This window comes from Megalopta genalis, chromosome 2, assembly GCF_051020955.1.
Source record: "Megalopta genalis isolate 19385.01 chromosome 2, iyMegGena1_principal, whole genome shotgun sequence".
NCBI classification, from domain to species: Eukaryota; Metazoa; Arthropoda; class Insecta; order Hymenoptera; family Halictidae; genus Megalopta; species Megalopta genalis.
The window spans coordinates 8,810,239-8,823,928 of NC_135014.1; the positions used below are offsets into that span (position 1 = coordinate 8,810,239).

Below are 13,690 nucleotides of genomic sequence, written 5' to 3' on the forward strand. Positions count from 1 at the left end.
TGACTTACGTTGTTTCACGTCCTTTCACGTTGTCTTTACGTTGTTTTTCGTTATTATATAATGTTTCATATCGTTGTTTTCAGCTGTCCTATGTTGTTTTACGTTCTTTTCGAAATTTGTCGTTCTTATCTTTTGTTGTTTTAAGTTGTTTTACATTGTTTCATGTCGTTGTTTTAAGTTGTTTTGCGACGTTTCACGTTGTTATTTTAAGTTGCATTTCGTTGTTTTACATTGTTTCATGTCGTTGTTTTAAGTTGTCTTACGTTGTTTTACGTTGTTTTACGACGTTTCACGTTGTTATTTTTAGTTGTGTTTCGTTGTTTTATATTGTTTCATGTCGTTGTTTTACGTTGTTTTACATTGTTTTTTCGTTGTTTTACGTTGTTATACAAAGTCTCAAATCGTTGTTTTAAGTTGTCTTACGTTGTTTTACGAAGTTTCTCGTAGTAATTTTAAGTTGTTTTTCGTTGTTTAACATTGTTTCACGTCGATGTTTTAAGTTGTCCTACGTTGTTTTACGCTGTTTTACAACGTTTCACGTTGTTATTTTAAGTTGTTTTTCGTTGTTTTACATTCTTTCATGTCGTTGTTTTAAGTTATCTTACGTTGTTTTATGCTGTTTTACATTGTTTTTCGTTATTATACAATGTCTCGCATCGTTGTTTTAAGTTGCCTTACGTTGTTTTACGTTGTTTTACATTGTTTTTCCGTTGTTTTACTTTGTTATACAAAGTTCCACGTCATTGTTTTATGTTGTCCTACGTTGTTTTACGTTATTTTACGATGTTTCTCGTTGTTATTTTAAGTTGTTTTACATTGTTTCATATCGTTGTTTTAAGTTGTTTTACGTTGTTTTACGTTGTTTTACGACGTCTCACGTTGTTATTTTAAATTGTTTTTCTTTGTTTTACATTGCAGGGATGGAAATCATTACTGTATTTAGAGTTGCGAGTTTAACTTTGAATATATTCAAATAAATTGAATATATTTTACGTTATTCTTCTTATAGATCGATGAAGGTTTATTAACCATATTATTTCATTCAGTGGTCAATATGTTATGAAATGATTTTCATTCGGAAAAAATGCTTCCTTCTTTTTACTGCTGATAGGCCCTTGGATAGGTACGTAAATGCTACCGCTGCAAATTATTATTATTACCATTACTTACCAAGCGACTGTTGTAAAGGTAATTCCGTACAACATATTAATTATTTATTAATAATAATATAAATAAAGTAGCAAGGACATTATTTTGAATTTTGACATAAGTTTAGAGTCAGCATTTTATAGTAAAGATCCCATCATCGTCGATGGCAAGCGAAGTATTTAGAGAAGAATTCTAGAACACGTTTGAACTTTGAACATATTTTATTATGCGCAATCTATGATATACTCGAAAGATAAAATTTTTTTTCTACAGTATATTCGAAAAGCTACAAAGTTTTATGTATAATCTTTCCATAATTATATTATATAACATTGTATTGTTGCATTATATTATAGGGATAGTCCTTAGATTTAAAGCATTATAAGTATTATAAGTATTATAGATTTGCGGGTCCACTTCAAATTAAGTGAACAAGTTATAAATACAAGTACCCCTTATACATATTAGGTAGTATCGCTTTCACGGCAGCACACAAACATTCTGTGTCTGTACCTACTATACAATACGATGTATAGACGTCACTCAGCTTATGAAATCATTGTCCCCACATCTACATATATCTGGACAGATGCACGCAAACGGTAAGGAAAATTTTGTACGTTTTGAAAAAATGTCTTAGCCATGTATCTCTTTTTTTATAAAATCAATTCTTGATTGTTGGTTTTCTCCTTCATTGGACCATATTATTTAACGAAATTGAAATAAAATTAAAACTGATCGAATTTTGTTTAATTGTTATTGTTTGTGGAAATTCGAGGCGGCCGAGTTAAAGGCCGCCGACTATCCTCATCCGATCCATAGACAACTTCTTCGTCCGACCCATAAATAACGTCTTCGTCAGAATCGTTAATCATAGAAAAAGCTGGATTATCTTTCGTTATGGAGGAATCTAGAATCGATAAAAACAATCATGTGCGACAACTATATGTATACGTGAAAGAATTTAAACGGTGACAAAAACTTGAGATGACTTACGTTGGCCGTAGACTTGTTGATGAGCGGGTGCGTATACGTAAGCCATTGTGTATAAATAAAAATTCAAGAGACCGTATAAAGCCATAAACTGAGCAGAAGACCGGTAGTAAGTGGTGAGTCGTGAAGCAAAACTGTCTTCAAAAATACCAGCGCCAAACTGTTGCGCCGTCACACATCCGCAAAGCGAAAAAACAACTCCAGCGAGCAATGTCAGAAAACGCAAACGAAGATCTGTGGAACGGTAAGCAATAGTAACGGGAGTGCGTCAAGACCGTGTCGCTTTATTTATTATGGATTAATTCATTTAGTTATTACTTTAGATTGTTTATAGTAATCGTACCAAAGTATGGCATAGAGCGTAATTCGCTGTACGCTCTTAATATCAGGAGCAGCAGGTACGCGATGTAAAAGCCTCCTATTGTGAAGAAGAACACTTTGAAACCCTGAAATTGTACAGGTTTTATTAGAATGACATTAACATTATCACAGGTATACCATATACGACATCATACGGAGGTACACAGATATGTACATAACTTGAAAACTAAACTTACGAAATAATTCGACGTATCGAGAACGTAATTATACGTGGGATCTTCCAATTCGGTGCAGCGCAGCCACGTTGCCAGAATCAAAGCCGAACACCATAGTAAACCAACCACCAAAACTTTGGGTAAATAAAACGTGATAAGACGTCTCTCGTTCTATGTAAACGTAGAAATTGTACTCGTACAAATTGTGTATACACATACACTGTTTCTACTACTACTACTATTACTATTACTACTACTACTACTACTACTACTATTACTATTACTACTACTACTATTACTATTACGACTACTACTACAACTATTACTATTACTACTACTACTACAACTACTACTACCACTACACTACTATTACTACTACTACTACTACTACTACTACTACTACTACTACTACTACTACTACTACTACTACTACTACTACTACTACTACTACTGCTACTGCTATTATCTACTATCATCATCATCATTACTATTATTGTTATTATCACCATTTTTCGTATTAAGCCATGAATAATCACAACAAATCTCATACCTGTCTCAAACCATGGTAAACACACAACCAGAACATCAGAACTGCACAAAGGAATGTTGTTTGCAGAATTGCATCCAGCATGCCAGGCACCCAAGAATTCACCAAAAACGTCATAGGAAATAACGGATCTGTAAAAAACAAAAGAAAAAAAAAAAAAGAGACATTAGGCTACTGAAACTGTTTTAGAATTCTTAATAAATATTCGATGCGCCGCAAAATCTTACTATTGTATAAAATTAGTAGTGGAAGGAGTATGGAAATCCATTTCTGTTCTATCGACCAGTCATGTAATGGATACTTTCGGAGTGAATGCCCAAACCAACACTACAAATCAGCAAAACTTGCATGTATACCATGTATTACAAATTATTTTATAATGATATTGCGTTATATAGCAATCGAATATTATTATAGTGTGATGATAGCATTATAGCGAATTTATGATAATACTTGTGCATCCTTTACCATAATCCCGAACGCTGTTAGCAAAAACATTAGACGAAACCATATTTCAAACTCTGTAAACTTTGGGTTGTAGTTCTTGAACTGCGAACAAACAGAAACGTTATTCAACACACAATAGGCGATAACTATTATCATTTTCGTATTTATCACGTTGCAATTTGTTCATTTCGTGTAGTGCTTACTGACGTAGAACGTGAGCTCGCGTATGTTATAACGTCGATGGAAATTCTCAAGCCCGTAGAAACGAACGGTAATTATATAATAAGTATAGTCAAGGAATCCAAGATGGGCAACCACCAGCTCGTCGCACGTTTGCCTTTCGCATTTTAAACGTCTGGTTCTACAATTTTTGATAATAAACGCACGTATTAGTGACAATTTCGTTATTGAATTGCTGGAATTTTGCATCGTGTTTATTCCATTTAGACCAGTAGATAGTACCTATTCTGTCCAGTTTCCGAAGAAAGCACAGGCATAAGTTTACGATCCTCCGTCAGGCCGTCTATCGAGATACTGATTTGAAAACTTTTATCATATCGTTCGTCTGAAACAATCAGAAACTTTAAGTTACACAACTTATGTTTTACAATGTTCATTTATAATTAAAAATTTATTTTTTAATTCATTGCATTCATGATACCATCGTTGTTAGATGTTAGTAACTTTGCGATCACCCATAATTGTTGACTGTATGTGGACAGCAAAGGAGTTTTCATGATGAAAGGACCGGTGGCCACTTCACTGCCATTTAAGTGAGCATTCTGTTCACTTGTCAATGTGATGGGAGGCCCTATGAGATAAAATTACAAGAATACTTCGACAACCAATTTTGCTCTATAACGACCATATGCGTTGAATTCAATCTACAGAAGACATAGGTTTACATACCTGCGAGTCCAATAAACACCTCTAATATAAAACAGGCAAAGAAGGCAACAAATACCATAACAAACTCTCTCTTATGCATTGAATATAATCGCATTTGAACCGATCTGTAAAACAAAATTCATATCATATAAATAAATAACATATATTTGCTACGCATTTATGTAATTACACGATTTACTATGATATACCTTTCGCATCGATCATGATGATAAGCTGGTGCAATATACTTGTTAAATTCGCTGAAAAGATCACTGAACTGGGAAAGAACATTTCGAACTCTGAGATTCCAGCCTGCAGATGGAAGATGATACGAGTATCCTAACCCAGGACTGTCCATCTTTACATTAACTCTAATATTTTTAATAATAGCAATAGTTATACACACACACACATCCACACATATATGTGTATATATGTATAAATTTAAACAATATGCTCTCTATCGAGCATCAACATCTTCGATAATTATTGTTCACGTTCTCCGTGCCACCAATTTGACAAAACAAGAGATGCGTACACATTTTGGCTATTGAAAACTTTACCATTTGCCGACGTGCTTCGGTCAACCTCCGTGTGCGATCACTTTATTGTTTCTAAATTACAGAATTGAAAAAACTTACAAAAAAGTAATAAGTTATCGTTAGCGATCATACATTTGTAGACAAATGAAAAACATCGACTTCGCGTTACGACGTAGTAGTCGTAGCCGTAGTACGAGACGCCACACCGGCTGACATAGTGACATGACTTGTGGATAATATTGATTTTTCTAACCGTTATACGATGCTAGGAACAGAACAGCTTCGCGCTGTTTGCTACCCTTGAACAACCCTTGTTGGTCAACATTTTAAGTGTAACAATAGTGAACGCGTAAAAAACGTAGTATGTTTCTACAATACTTGCATGTTTACAGGTTTACGCGTATTTCAAATTGACAGCGCGATTGAAATATGTACATAGTTTAAACGAGTGAGACGAATTTTATTTGTCTAGAATATAGATTGTATATGCATATAATAAAATACAAGTACGCAACATCGTCGAAAAATACAATGGAATTTCTCTTTAATTCTTAGTCCCAATACTTGATTTTTCCATCCCAGCCAGCTGTCGCGAGTCTTGAAGGTTCATGTGGATGCCATAATACGTCGATACATACACCATCGTGTGCTTTCCATTTTTTGTACAATTTTGTCGTTTTCCAGTCCCAAATATAACATTTGCCGTCTGCGTCACCCGATACAAGATAACTGTGAAATATGGAAAAAGAAAAATAACTAACATTCGCGTGTCGTATTTGGGATACGTTCATTTTTCGAATATTAGAATGATCGATATCAACAGAGTTCAAATTAAAAGTCAACATACACAGACCAATTCCCAGTCACTTTTAACCCAAAAAAAATCAATATTTTTTTTACATTCGTGATTTCGTTGTTATTGGAATCGGCCACACGCAAGCCTTAGTAATAAATGTATTCATTGAAGTGGTTGGAAAATGGCCCTGTGAGTTTGGTCGAAACGTTATTTTCTTTTACCTCATATCAGGAGAAAAGTCCAAGCCACACGCATAACCAGCAACCATATGCCCGGTGAATGTTTTCTTACGATTCATCTTAAATCTATTTAATGCAGAAAATATAACTATTTTATTATCCATACTTTGACATGCAAGCCATTTTTGATTAGGTGATGGCGTCACTGCTGGCATAGAGTGCATCGAAGGATCTGCTATATATTTCATGTCGACTGGTATATCCCTGTGCAAGAAGTAGCTTTTATAGAAGGACAGTTCTTTGGAAACACGATAGACAGCGTTATGTGTATATGCAGAGTAGGCATATCTTACCATTCCCAGACTCTCAAGCTTTTATCATCTGAAGTAGTCACAAAACGCCGATTTTCATCTACGAATGTTATCGTGTTTACCGCTCCCAAATGTCTATCATATTCTTGCGTTATTTCACCGGATCGAACATCCCACTGTAATGTAATTTCGCATAAAGTATCTGAGTTACGAATTTAGAGCTTGTGTATTCCATTCATATTACTTACGCAAATGATCTTCTTGTCGCTAGTTCCTGCCACAAATAAATGTTGTTTGTCCAAATCTGGGTTAAATTTTACGCAATATGGAATCTTTCTATTTGTAAATCGACTAATGCAAGCACCAGTTTCTGTATCCCAAAGTTTCACATAACGATCGTATCCTGCTGATAAAAATCTCTTTCCATCATTATCAAAACTTATATCTCTGACAGCCTGACGATGGCCATAGTATGTTCGGATGCATCTTCTTTCTTTGTACACTTCCCATAACTTTCATCAAAGTAATGTGCACATGAAATTAATATTAATAAATATCCTTAATTCTAACATAAATTATATTACACTACATTATATTATACATACTTTGACTCTACAATCCATACCGCATGAGAGTAACAAGTGTGCTGTACGAGGAAACCACCTGATTTGAGAGATACCCTTTGTGTGACCCTCCCAACTGTGAATTTGTGCTTTTGGTAGGAAGCATCTATCGGGTGGCGAATCAGACCTTAAATTCACCCCAACATCTTGCGGAGCATGTAAAAATGATCTTCCTTGGTAGTCTACGCTATCCTTGACTGCAAGATATTGTCAAGTAACTATTCAACTCAAATAATCGTATCAAACAATTGCTCAAATATACGTACTATGCAACACTGTCTTCTCCTCCAGGGGTTTCTCTTCCATAGGTTTTCCTCTTCTATTTCTCTTGGCCAATATTTCCTCTAATTCTGCAGCTTCTTCTTCTGTTGGTTTTATAACACGTTTCTCATCCATGTATCCACCCCATGGACCTAAGAATCCCTCTACATCGGCAGGATCGTCGTTCCTATGTCGCTTTCTTTTATCAGATGGTCTCAGAGTTGTACTTTCAAATACAGTCTTACCACCCAATTCTTCTGCTGCTTCTTTTGCTCCAATAATCATTCTGCCTTCTTCCGAGCTACCATCCACAGTTGGATCCAATGCATAGCCTATGATAAGTATTTATTTTATTTTAATATACATATATGATACAATAATAACTGAACTTGTGCACATTTTTATAGCTGTAGTTTATCAAACGGTCAAAGATTAAGACAGAAATTGGTTTGCTCCGATTGGCTGATAATTCACCATGGATTGGATGCAATCGTTTAGAAAATTAGAAAAACATACAGAAGTCCAGATGTTGTGTGCGTATTTGCATACATACCGTAACTAGCAAAAGTTCTTCTTTGATTTTCAAATTGAAATTCACTTATATGAGCTTTCTCTACATATCCAGAAAGCATATTTTTTATAGCACGTTGTTGTTGTGTTTTAAAAGGATTTTCAGGCCCAACGTCGGGTGCAAACAGCTCCTCATACTTGGGATTATGCATAACTTCACCCACTGTAGTATCCACGTGCCTTACACATAATTCAGTTCCCTGTGATACATTCGGTTCAATCGAACGTTAATGATCATGTCGAAACTGTGACGGAAATGTTTGCGAATTATTCGCTAATAACTGTATACGTCACAGAAAATTTATTTAATTGATTATTACCGTTGGGACCACTTCTGGCGCAGAACAAATTTGTAATTTATCCGACACTGCTAATTTTTCCATGGAAAGAAATGAATCGGTGGAATCATGCTTAGGATTACAGTCACGGTTAACCTCACATTTCGTGTTTTCTGTTTCAGCTTCTGATTCGGCATTATCATCGCTGCTTTCGTACTCCTTAAGGGCAAGCATACTCCTTACAAATCCAATAATTAGCGTGACCCAAGCAAGTTTCCTGCACTTCTCTGTAGAAAATGCAGTGGTACGAAAGCGGGCACTACCTAAACGCAACGGTCAGGTAGTGAACTAAGCAAATGCACAGAAATATCGTTTTTATTTTACTATGTTGTCGGCTGTAAATATACAATTTCTATGTAAGTAAGTACATATGTATATGTAGTGGACGTTTGTAATTAAGGAAGCTAGAATAAAGTTATGCGCGCCTTTTGGAACTAATATCAATCATTGCTTGCCCTTTTCTCCAATAACTACATACATATATACAATTTGTGAGAATGAGCAGAACTGAGCTTCGTTCGTTCGTTAAAAAAGTTACATGAAATGACATCAGGAATCTCAGATTTATCGATTTTGAATAACTTTTGGGATATTCTGTACACGAAGCACGATATCTTCCGAAAATAGTTAACAACTAAATAATTTGTTAGTAATTCTGATTAAAAATATTACGCCCATGTGCGCAAGAGTTTAAAGTACCCTTCTTCAATTATCAAAGCTATCCAATCAATCGCAGCATATGTATTACAAAAATGTATATGCTAGCCATAGCGATTTCAGCGCGCCTGTGGCGTCATCTAGCGTTACGGATTTTCGAGTCAATTTTCCTATATCGCAATGAGTAAGACAAGGACAGAGCTAGTGTGCGATAAGGACAGACTCGTGCCACCAACTTTTTAGCCGCGCTTCGAATTCCCTGGTACGAGGTAGGGACATATGAAGAGATGGAGGTATCCGACAAGGACAAACTTATGCGTTTTTCGGCGCGAGAGAGAGACGCAGATAGAGCTCCTCGGCAGGCCCGTGAAATCGACAGATTATTTGTTAATAACTCTCTTTTCATAAACAATCGGTGAATATAAACTAACGTGGAATATAGAGTGAACATTCAGCTACTTTCCCATATAGTTTTTAATCGAATTATGTGTATAATTAACTAGTTATTAACAATTATTCAGACCCGTGTCACGGAATAACCTCAAATAATTTGACAGTTACACAGTATATAATTAATAACTAACTTTCGAGGCATAATTTATGAACTTTTATGATTGAAGAATCTAGATCGAAGTCTTGGCTACAATTTTAGTACAGTTTTGTGCATATTTAAATAGTAATTAGTTAGTTATTAACAATTTTTAGAGGAATTGCGCATCGGATAGCGAAAGTATCAGGAGCCGTAAGAAACAAAGTTAGTGGCACGTTTCAAATATAGCTGTCCTTGTCACACCATCGTCACCTCTTTGTCTTACACATTGTAGGCATTCTGGAAATAGATATCCTGATGAAAAATTGTTACTAATTAATTATCGAGGCATAATATATAAACATTTGCAATCGAAGAATGTAGCGCAGACCTTTAGCAACTTTCACGTATAGTTTATAGTCTGATTATTACACAACTTGGAAAGTTATTAACAATTTTCCAGGACAAAGTTTAAAATATAATCGCGACAATTGCGACGGTTACATATTGTATTATTAATATCTAACTTTCAAGGTGTAATTTATGGGCTTTCAAGATTAAAGAATCTAGATCGAAGTCTTAGCTACAATTTGAGTATAGTTTTGTGCATATTTGATTTCTAATTAGTTGGTTATTAACGATTTTTAGAGGCATGACGTATCGGATATTCGAAAGTGTCAGGAACCGTAACAAACAAAGTTAGTGGCACGATTCACGCTTTTGCTGTTTTTGTCGCACTATCGGTATCGCCTTGTCTTACACACAGCGAGCGTTGGTGAAACAGACATCCTGATGAAAAATGGTTAATAACCAAATAACAAAGAATAATTTATAAACATTTGCAATCGAAGAATGTAGCGCAGACCTTTTCCAAGTTGTGTAATAATCAGACTATAAACTATACGTGAAAGTTGCTAAAGGTCTGCACTACATTCTTCGATTGCAAATGTTTATATATTATGCCTCGATAATTAATTAGTAACAATTTTTCATCAGGATATCTATTTCCAGAATGCCTACAATGTGTAAGACAAAGAGGTGACGATGGTGTGACAAGGACAGCTATATTTGAAACGTGCCACTAACTTTGTTTCTTACGGCTCCTGATACTTTCGCTATCCGATGCGCAATTCCTCTAAAAATTGTTAATAACTAACTAATTATTATTTAAATATGCACAAAACTGTACTAAAATTGTAGCCAAGACTTCGATCTAGATTCTTCAATCATAAAAGTTCATAAATTATGCCTCGAAAGTTAGTTATTAATTATATACTGTGTAACTGTCAAATTATTTGAGGTTATTCCGTGACACGGGTCTGAATAATTGTTAATAACTAGTTAATTATACACATAATTCGATTAAAAACTATATGGGAAAGTAGCTGAATGTTCACTCTATATTCCACGTTAGTTTATATTCACCGATTGTTTATGAAAAGAGAGTTATTAACAAATAATCTGTCGATTTCACGGGCCTGCCGAGGAGCTCTATCTGCGTCTCTCTCTCGCGCCGAAAAACGCATAAGTTTGTCCTTGTCGGATACCTCTATCTCTTCATATGTCCCTACCTCGTACCAGGGAATTCGATGCGCGGCTAAAAAGTTGGTGGCACGAGTCTGTCCTTATCGCACACCATTTCTGTCCTTGTCTTACTCATTGCGATATAGGGAAATTTACTCAAAAATCCGTAACGCTAGATGACGCCACAGGCGCGCTGAAATCTTCGCGCCCGTTATCTTGTTAATTAATTCTTTTTTCTAATATTCTGCTATTGATGGTTGACTTTGATAATTTTGAGGTGTACTTTGAACACTTGCGCACATCGACATCATATTTTTGGACAGAATATCTAACAATTTAATTTTTTTCTAACGCTGACGCGTGTAACGTTGTTTTCTAGCCCGTCCGTTTGACGTCAACGTCACGGTAGTGTTTCAATGCCTGTCGCAGAGCTATTGTTTTAAAAATCCCCGGCACAATTTATTTATTTATTATCATTGATATTATTCTGACCACGGGAAAGACCTTATCGTTTCCTAATAATGGCAGCATTCGAGGGTGCAGCATTCCAGAAACTAAGTGTTACGTGTTTTCAATAATATATACCTGCTTGTCAAAGTCTCCTATGCATTGTTGTTTTTCAGAAATAGGTGTTCTGACTGAAATTGCAACGGTAGCCGACGAAATGGAATGGACGTAAGTATTGCTCTGAATATTATAAAACAATTATATCAAAATATAGATAGGGTATGTATTTAATTTGTCTGGTCATTTAAATTATAGACTGCCAACAGACGTGCAAGCCGAAGCGATACCTTTGATTCTGGGTGGTGGCGACGTGTTAATGGCTGCAGAAACTGGTGGTGGAAAGACTGGTGCCTTTTGTTTACCTGTTTTACAAATAGTATGGGAAACTCTGAAAGACTTTGAATCTGGGAAAGCAACTGCTTCGTCGACATCACACTCGCAACCTTGTATGTAGTTTTTCACATCAACGACATCTACCAAAACATTTATTTGTTAATTATTTGTAGCAAAACATTGGTCCCTAAGTTTATTCGATAGAGGCACAGCATTGGCTGTAACTCCAGATGGTCTGAGATGTCAAAGCCGAGAACAAAAGGAATGGCATGGTTGTCGGGCCAATAAAGGAGTTCAGGGGAATAAGAAGTTCTTTTTTGAAGCTACGGTAACCGACGAAGGTTTGTGCCGTGTTGGCTGGTCTACGTCTCAGGTGAGTATTAAACCGCATACAGTAATATCTAATTCTATCGGTGGAGAGATTGACTCTAACGACTGATGTATTTTCAGGTTACCTTGGATTTAGGTGAAGTCTGGCTATTTCTCAAAGAATGGGTCTGACTATTTCTCTGGTCAGCAAAGTTCCTGAGAAAATATGGTACCATGGCGAGTGGTGTCCTACTCGAGGAAGAAATTGCCAAAACACATCTCTCACTGATCAGAGCAGTTGTTGCGTCTGGTACGATGAACAGATTGTGAGTGACTACACATCTGTGTCTAAAATCTCTCCCCTAACATTTATTAAAATTTTTCCATTCTCTCTTAGTATTTAGCTGATATCGAGGACCATCTGAATGTCACGATCCAGCAAATCAATACTGACACAAAGGTTCCCCTAAATGGTTTTGACGGGAAGGTCATGTATGGTCAAAAGAGAGTTAACATGGGTATGCATATTTCTGCATTTTTTCACAATGATCGATGCCTCGAATGTTATGCAATTTGTTAAATTTTTTCCAGGAACGAATTAGCAGAATCACGTTCAGCAAATGGCTCCATACGTGTCGCAATTGTCATTATTGGAATCGAAATCGCAACTGTTGTACTTAAAGAGACACATGGCTGCTGCAGCGAACTAATACACACCACCGATTCAAGGCTGCTGTTTTCCACATCAAGATGAATTTGCTAATCAGTAAATTGCCAATATATTATTCGGCATATGAATAGGCTCGGCGTATTTATAAATATCGTGTACTTTCAAATATGATATATAAGAGGTTCGTTACAAATGATATAAAATCATGTTTCTAAGCCTGGTCTAATCTAGCCTCCCGTTTCACAGAAACAGAAATCCGTCGATTGCTGTGATGCACCGTAAAATAACATTCTAGTTTATGTATATAAGACATACGGCAAGTGTTTATTGTATCATTATAATCTTCATAATTGTACCATCGCTATTTCAGTTACACAAATGTATAATACAGTGGCCTTGCAGTGTTTGGTTTTTTGTAATTTCTCATTTTCTTTTTCTCACAATATCTCTTCTCTTCTTTTCCCGGATTTTTCTCTCTTTCCAACTTGTATATGTGCATGTGCGCGCACGCGCGTACCTTATGATCAGAATTTTGTATTAGAGTATAATGTATATATATCTATATATTCATATATATATATCATATACTCTTAAAATTTACTAAATGACTTTTTCTTTAATTACACATAATAATTTATACACATTTCTCGAAATCAGTGGTAAACGGCTAAAGTTATACAGTGTACAAATCATACCATTTCTCTCTCTCTCTCTCTCTCTCTCTCTTTCTCTCTCTCTCTCTCTGCATTCGGATAAATCAGCGTACGTGCATCCCTCTCCGTCTCTTCTTTTCAAATAGTGTGCGCGGTTCGTCGAACCACATATTTGCTTTTAATTATACACTAACTTAATCGATTTAATCAGCATTAGATTCATGAAAACATCTTAATAGTTTCTTGTTTCTTTTTGTTTTCATTATATTCAGACAGTCATCACAGAATGAGAATGAAATATTTTCCTTCTTACATCTTGTAATCTAAA

The 13,690-nt window shown here is 35.6% G+C and overlaps 3 protein-coding genes across 7 annotated transcripts; 1 reads left to right on the top strand and 2 right to left on the bottom strand.

Moving 5' to 3' along the window:
- Window positions 1-1,351: 1,351 nt before the first annotated feature.
- Window positions 1,352-5,399, bottom strand: LOC117226571 (transmembrane protein 181). Of its 2 annotated transcripts, XM_033481042.2 has the most exons (13): window positions 5,124-5,399; window positions 4,770-4,931; window positions 4,582-4,685; window positions 4,334-4,483; window positions 4,135-4,237; window positions 3,880-4,033; window positions 3,694-3,774; window positions 3,453-3,552; window positions 3,229-3,356; window positions 2,700-2,849; window positions 2,486-2,588; window positions 2,146-2,376; window positions 1,352-2,059 (listed from the first exon to the last, which is right to left on the bottom strand). In XM_033481042.2, exons 2-13 carry the CDS (start codon window positions 4,916-4,918, stop codon window positions 1,899-1,901), a joined length of 1,614 nt encoding a protein of 537 aa, XP_033336933.1. In that variant the 5' UTR covers window positions 4,919-4,931; window positions 5,124-5,399; the 3' UTR covers window positions 1,352-1,898. The 2 variants fall into 2 exon arrangements, with proteins under 2 accessions (XP_033336933.1, XP_033336932.1); XM_033481041.2 differs by having other exon boundaries at window positions 4,770-5,399.
- Window positions 5,400-5,541: 142 nt separating this feature from the next.
- On the bottom strand, window positions 5,542-8,637 carry LOC117226570 (pre-mRNA-processing factor 17). 2 transcript variants are annotated; one of them, XM_033481039.2, is made up of 8 exons: window positions 8,163-8,637; window positions 7,826-8,042; window positions 7,278-7,604; window positions 6,994-7,208; window positions 6,637-6,900; window positions 6,431-6,564; window positions 6,120-6,341; window positions 5,542-5,831 (listed from the first exon to the last, which is right to left on the bottom strand). In XM_033481039.2, the coding sequence occupies exons 1-8, from the start codon at window positions 8,352-8,354 to the stop codon at window positions 5,654-5,656; spliced, it is 1,749 nt and encodes a 582-aa protein (XP_033336930.1). In that variant the 5' UTR covers window positions 8,355-8,637; the 3' UTR covers window positions 5,542-5,653. The 2 variants fall into 2 exon arrangements, with proteins under 2 accessions (XP_033336930.1, XP_033336931.1); XM_033481040.2 differs by having other exon boundaries at window positions 7,826-8,087; window positions 8,163-8,303.
- Window positions 8,638-11,066: 2,429 nt separating this feature from the next.
- Window positions 11,067-13,128, top strand: LOC117226549 (ATP-dependent RNA helicase Ddx1-like). Of its 3 annotated transcripts, XM_076518222.1 has the most exons (7): window positions 11,067-11,565; window positions 11,653-11,843; window positions 11,904-12,103; window positions 12,181-12,365; window positions 12,437-12,557; window positions 12,631-12,890; window positions 12,956-13,128. In XM_076518222.1, exons 1-4 carry the CDS (start codon window positions 11,495-11,497, stop codon window positions 12,229-12,231), a joined length of 513 nt encoding a protein of 170 aa, XP_076374337.1. In that variant the 5' UTR covers window positions 11,067-11,494; the 3' UTR covers window positions 12,232-12,365; window positions 12,437-12,557; window positions 12,631-12,890; window positions 12,956-13,128. The 3 variants fall into 3 exon arrangements, with proteins under 3 accessions (XP_076374337.1, XP_076374336.1, XP_076374338.1); XM_076518221.1 differs by having other exon boundaries at window positions 12,631-13,128; XM_076518223.1 differs by having other exon boundaries at window positions 12,181-12,349; window positions 12,631-13,128.
- Window positions 13,129-13,690: the final 562 nt, after the last annotated feature.

Coding starts and splice junctions, on each gene's coding strand:
- LOC117226571 (XM_033481042.2), bottom strand. CDS start 4,918: ATGGACAGTCCTGGGTTAGGATACTCGTATCATCTTCCATCTGCAGGC. Junction 3,553..3,693: donor TAACAGCGTTCGGGATTATG/GTAAAGGATGCA, acceptor GCTGATTTGTAG/TGTTGGTTTGGGCATTCACT. Junction 2,589..2,699: donor TCGATACGTCGAATTATTTC/GTAAGTTTAGTT, acceptor GTACAATTTCAG/GGTTTCAAAGTGTTCTTCTT.
- LOC117226570 (XM_033481039.2), bottom strand. CDS start 8,354: ATGCTTGCCCTTAAGGAGTACGAAAGCAGCGATGATAATGCCGAATCA. Junction 7,209..7,277: donor GGAGAAGACAGTGTTGCATA/GTACGTATATTT, acceptor AATATCTTGCAG/TCAAGGATAGCGTAGACTAC. Junction 6,342..6,430: donor AGCTTGAGAGTCTGGGAATG/GTAAGATATGCC, acceptor CTTCTTGCACAG/GGATATACCAGTCGACATGA.
- LOC117226549 (XM_076518221.1), top strand. CDS start 11,495: ATGCATTGTTGTTTTTCAGAAATAGGTGTTCTGACTGAAATTGCAACG. Junction 11,566..11,652: donor GCCGACGAAATGGAATGGAC/GTAAGTATTGCT, acceptor TTTAAATTATAG/ACTGCCAACAGACGTGCAAG. Junction 11,844..11,903: donor GACATCACACTCGCAACCTT/GTATGTAGTTTT, acceptor AATTATTTGTAG/CAAAACATTGGTCCCTAAGT.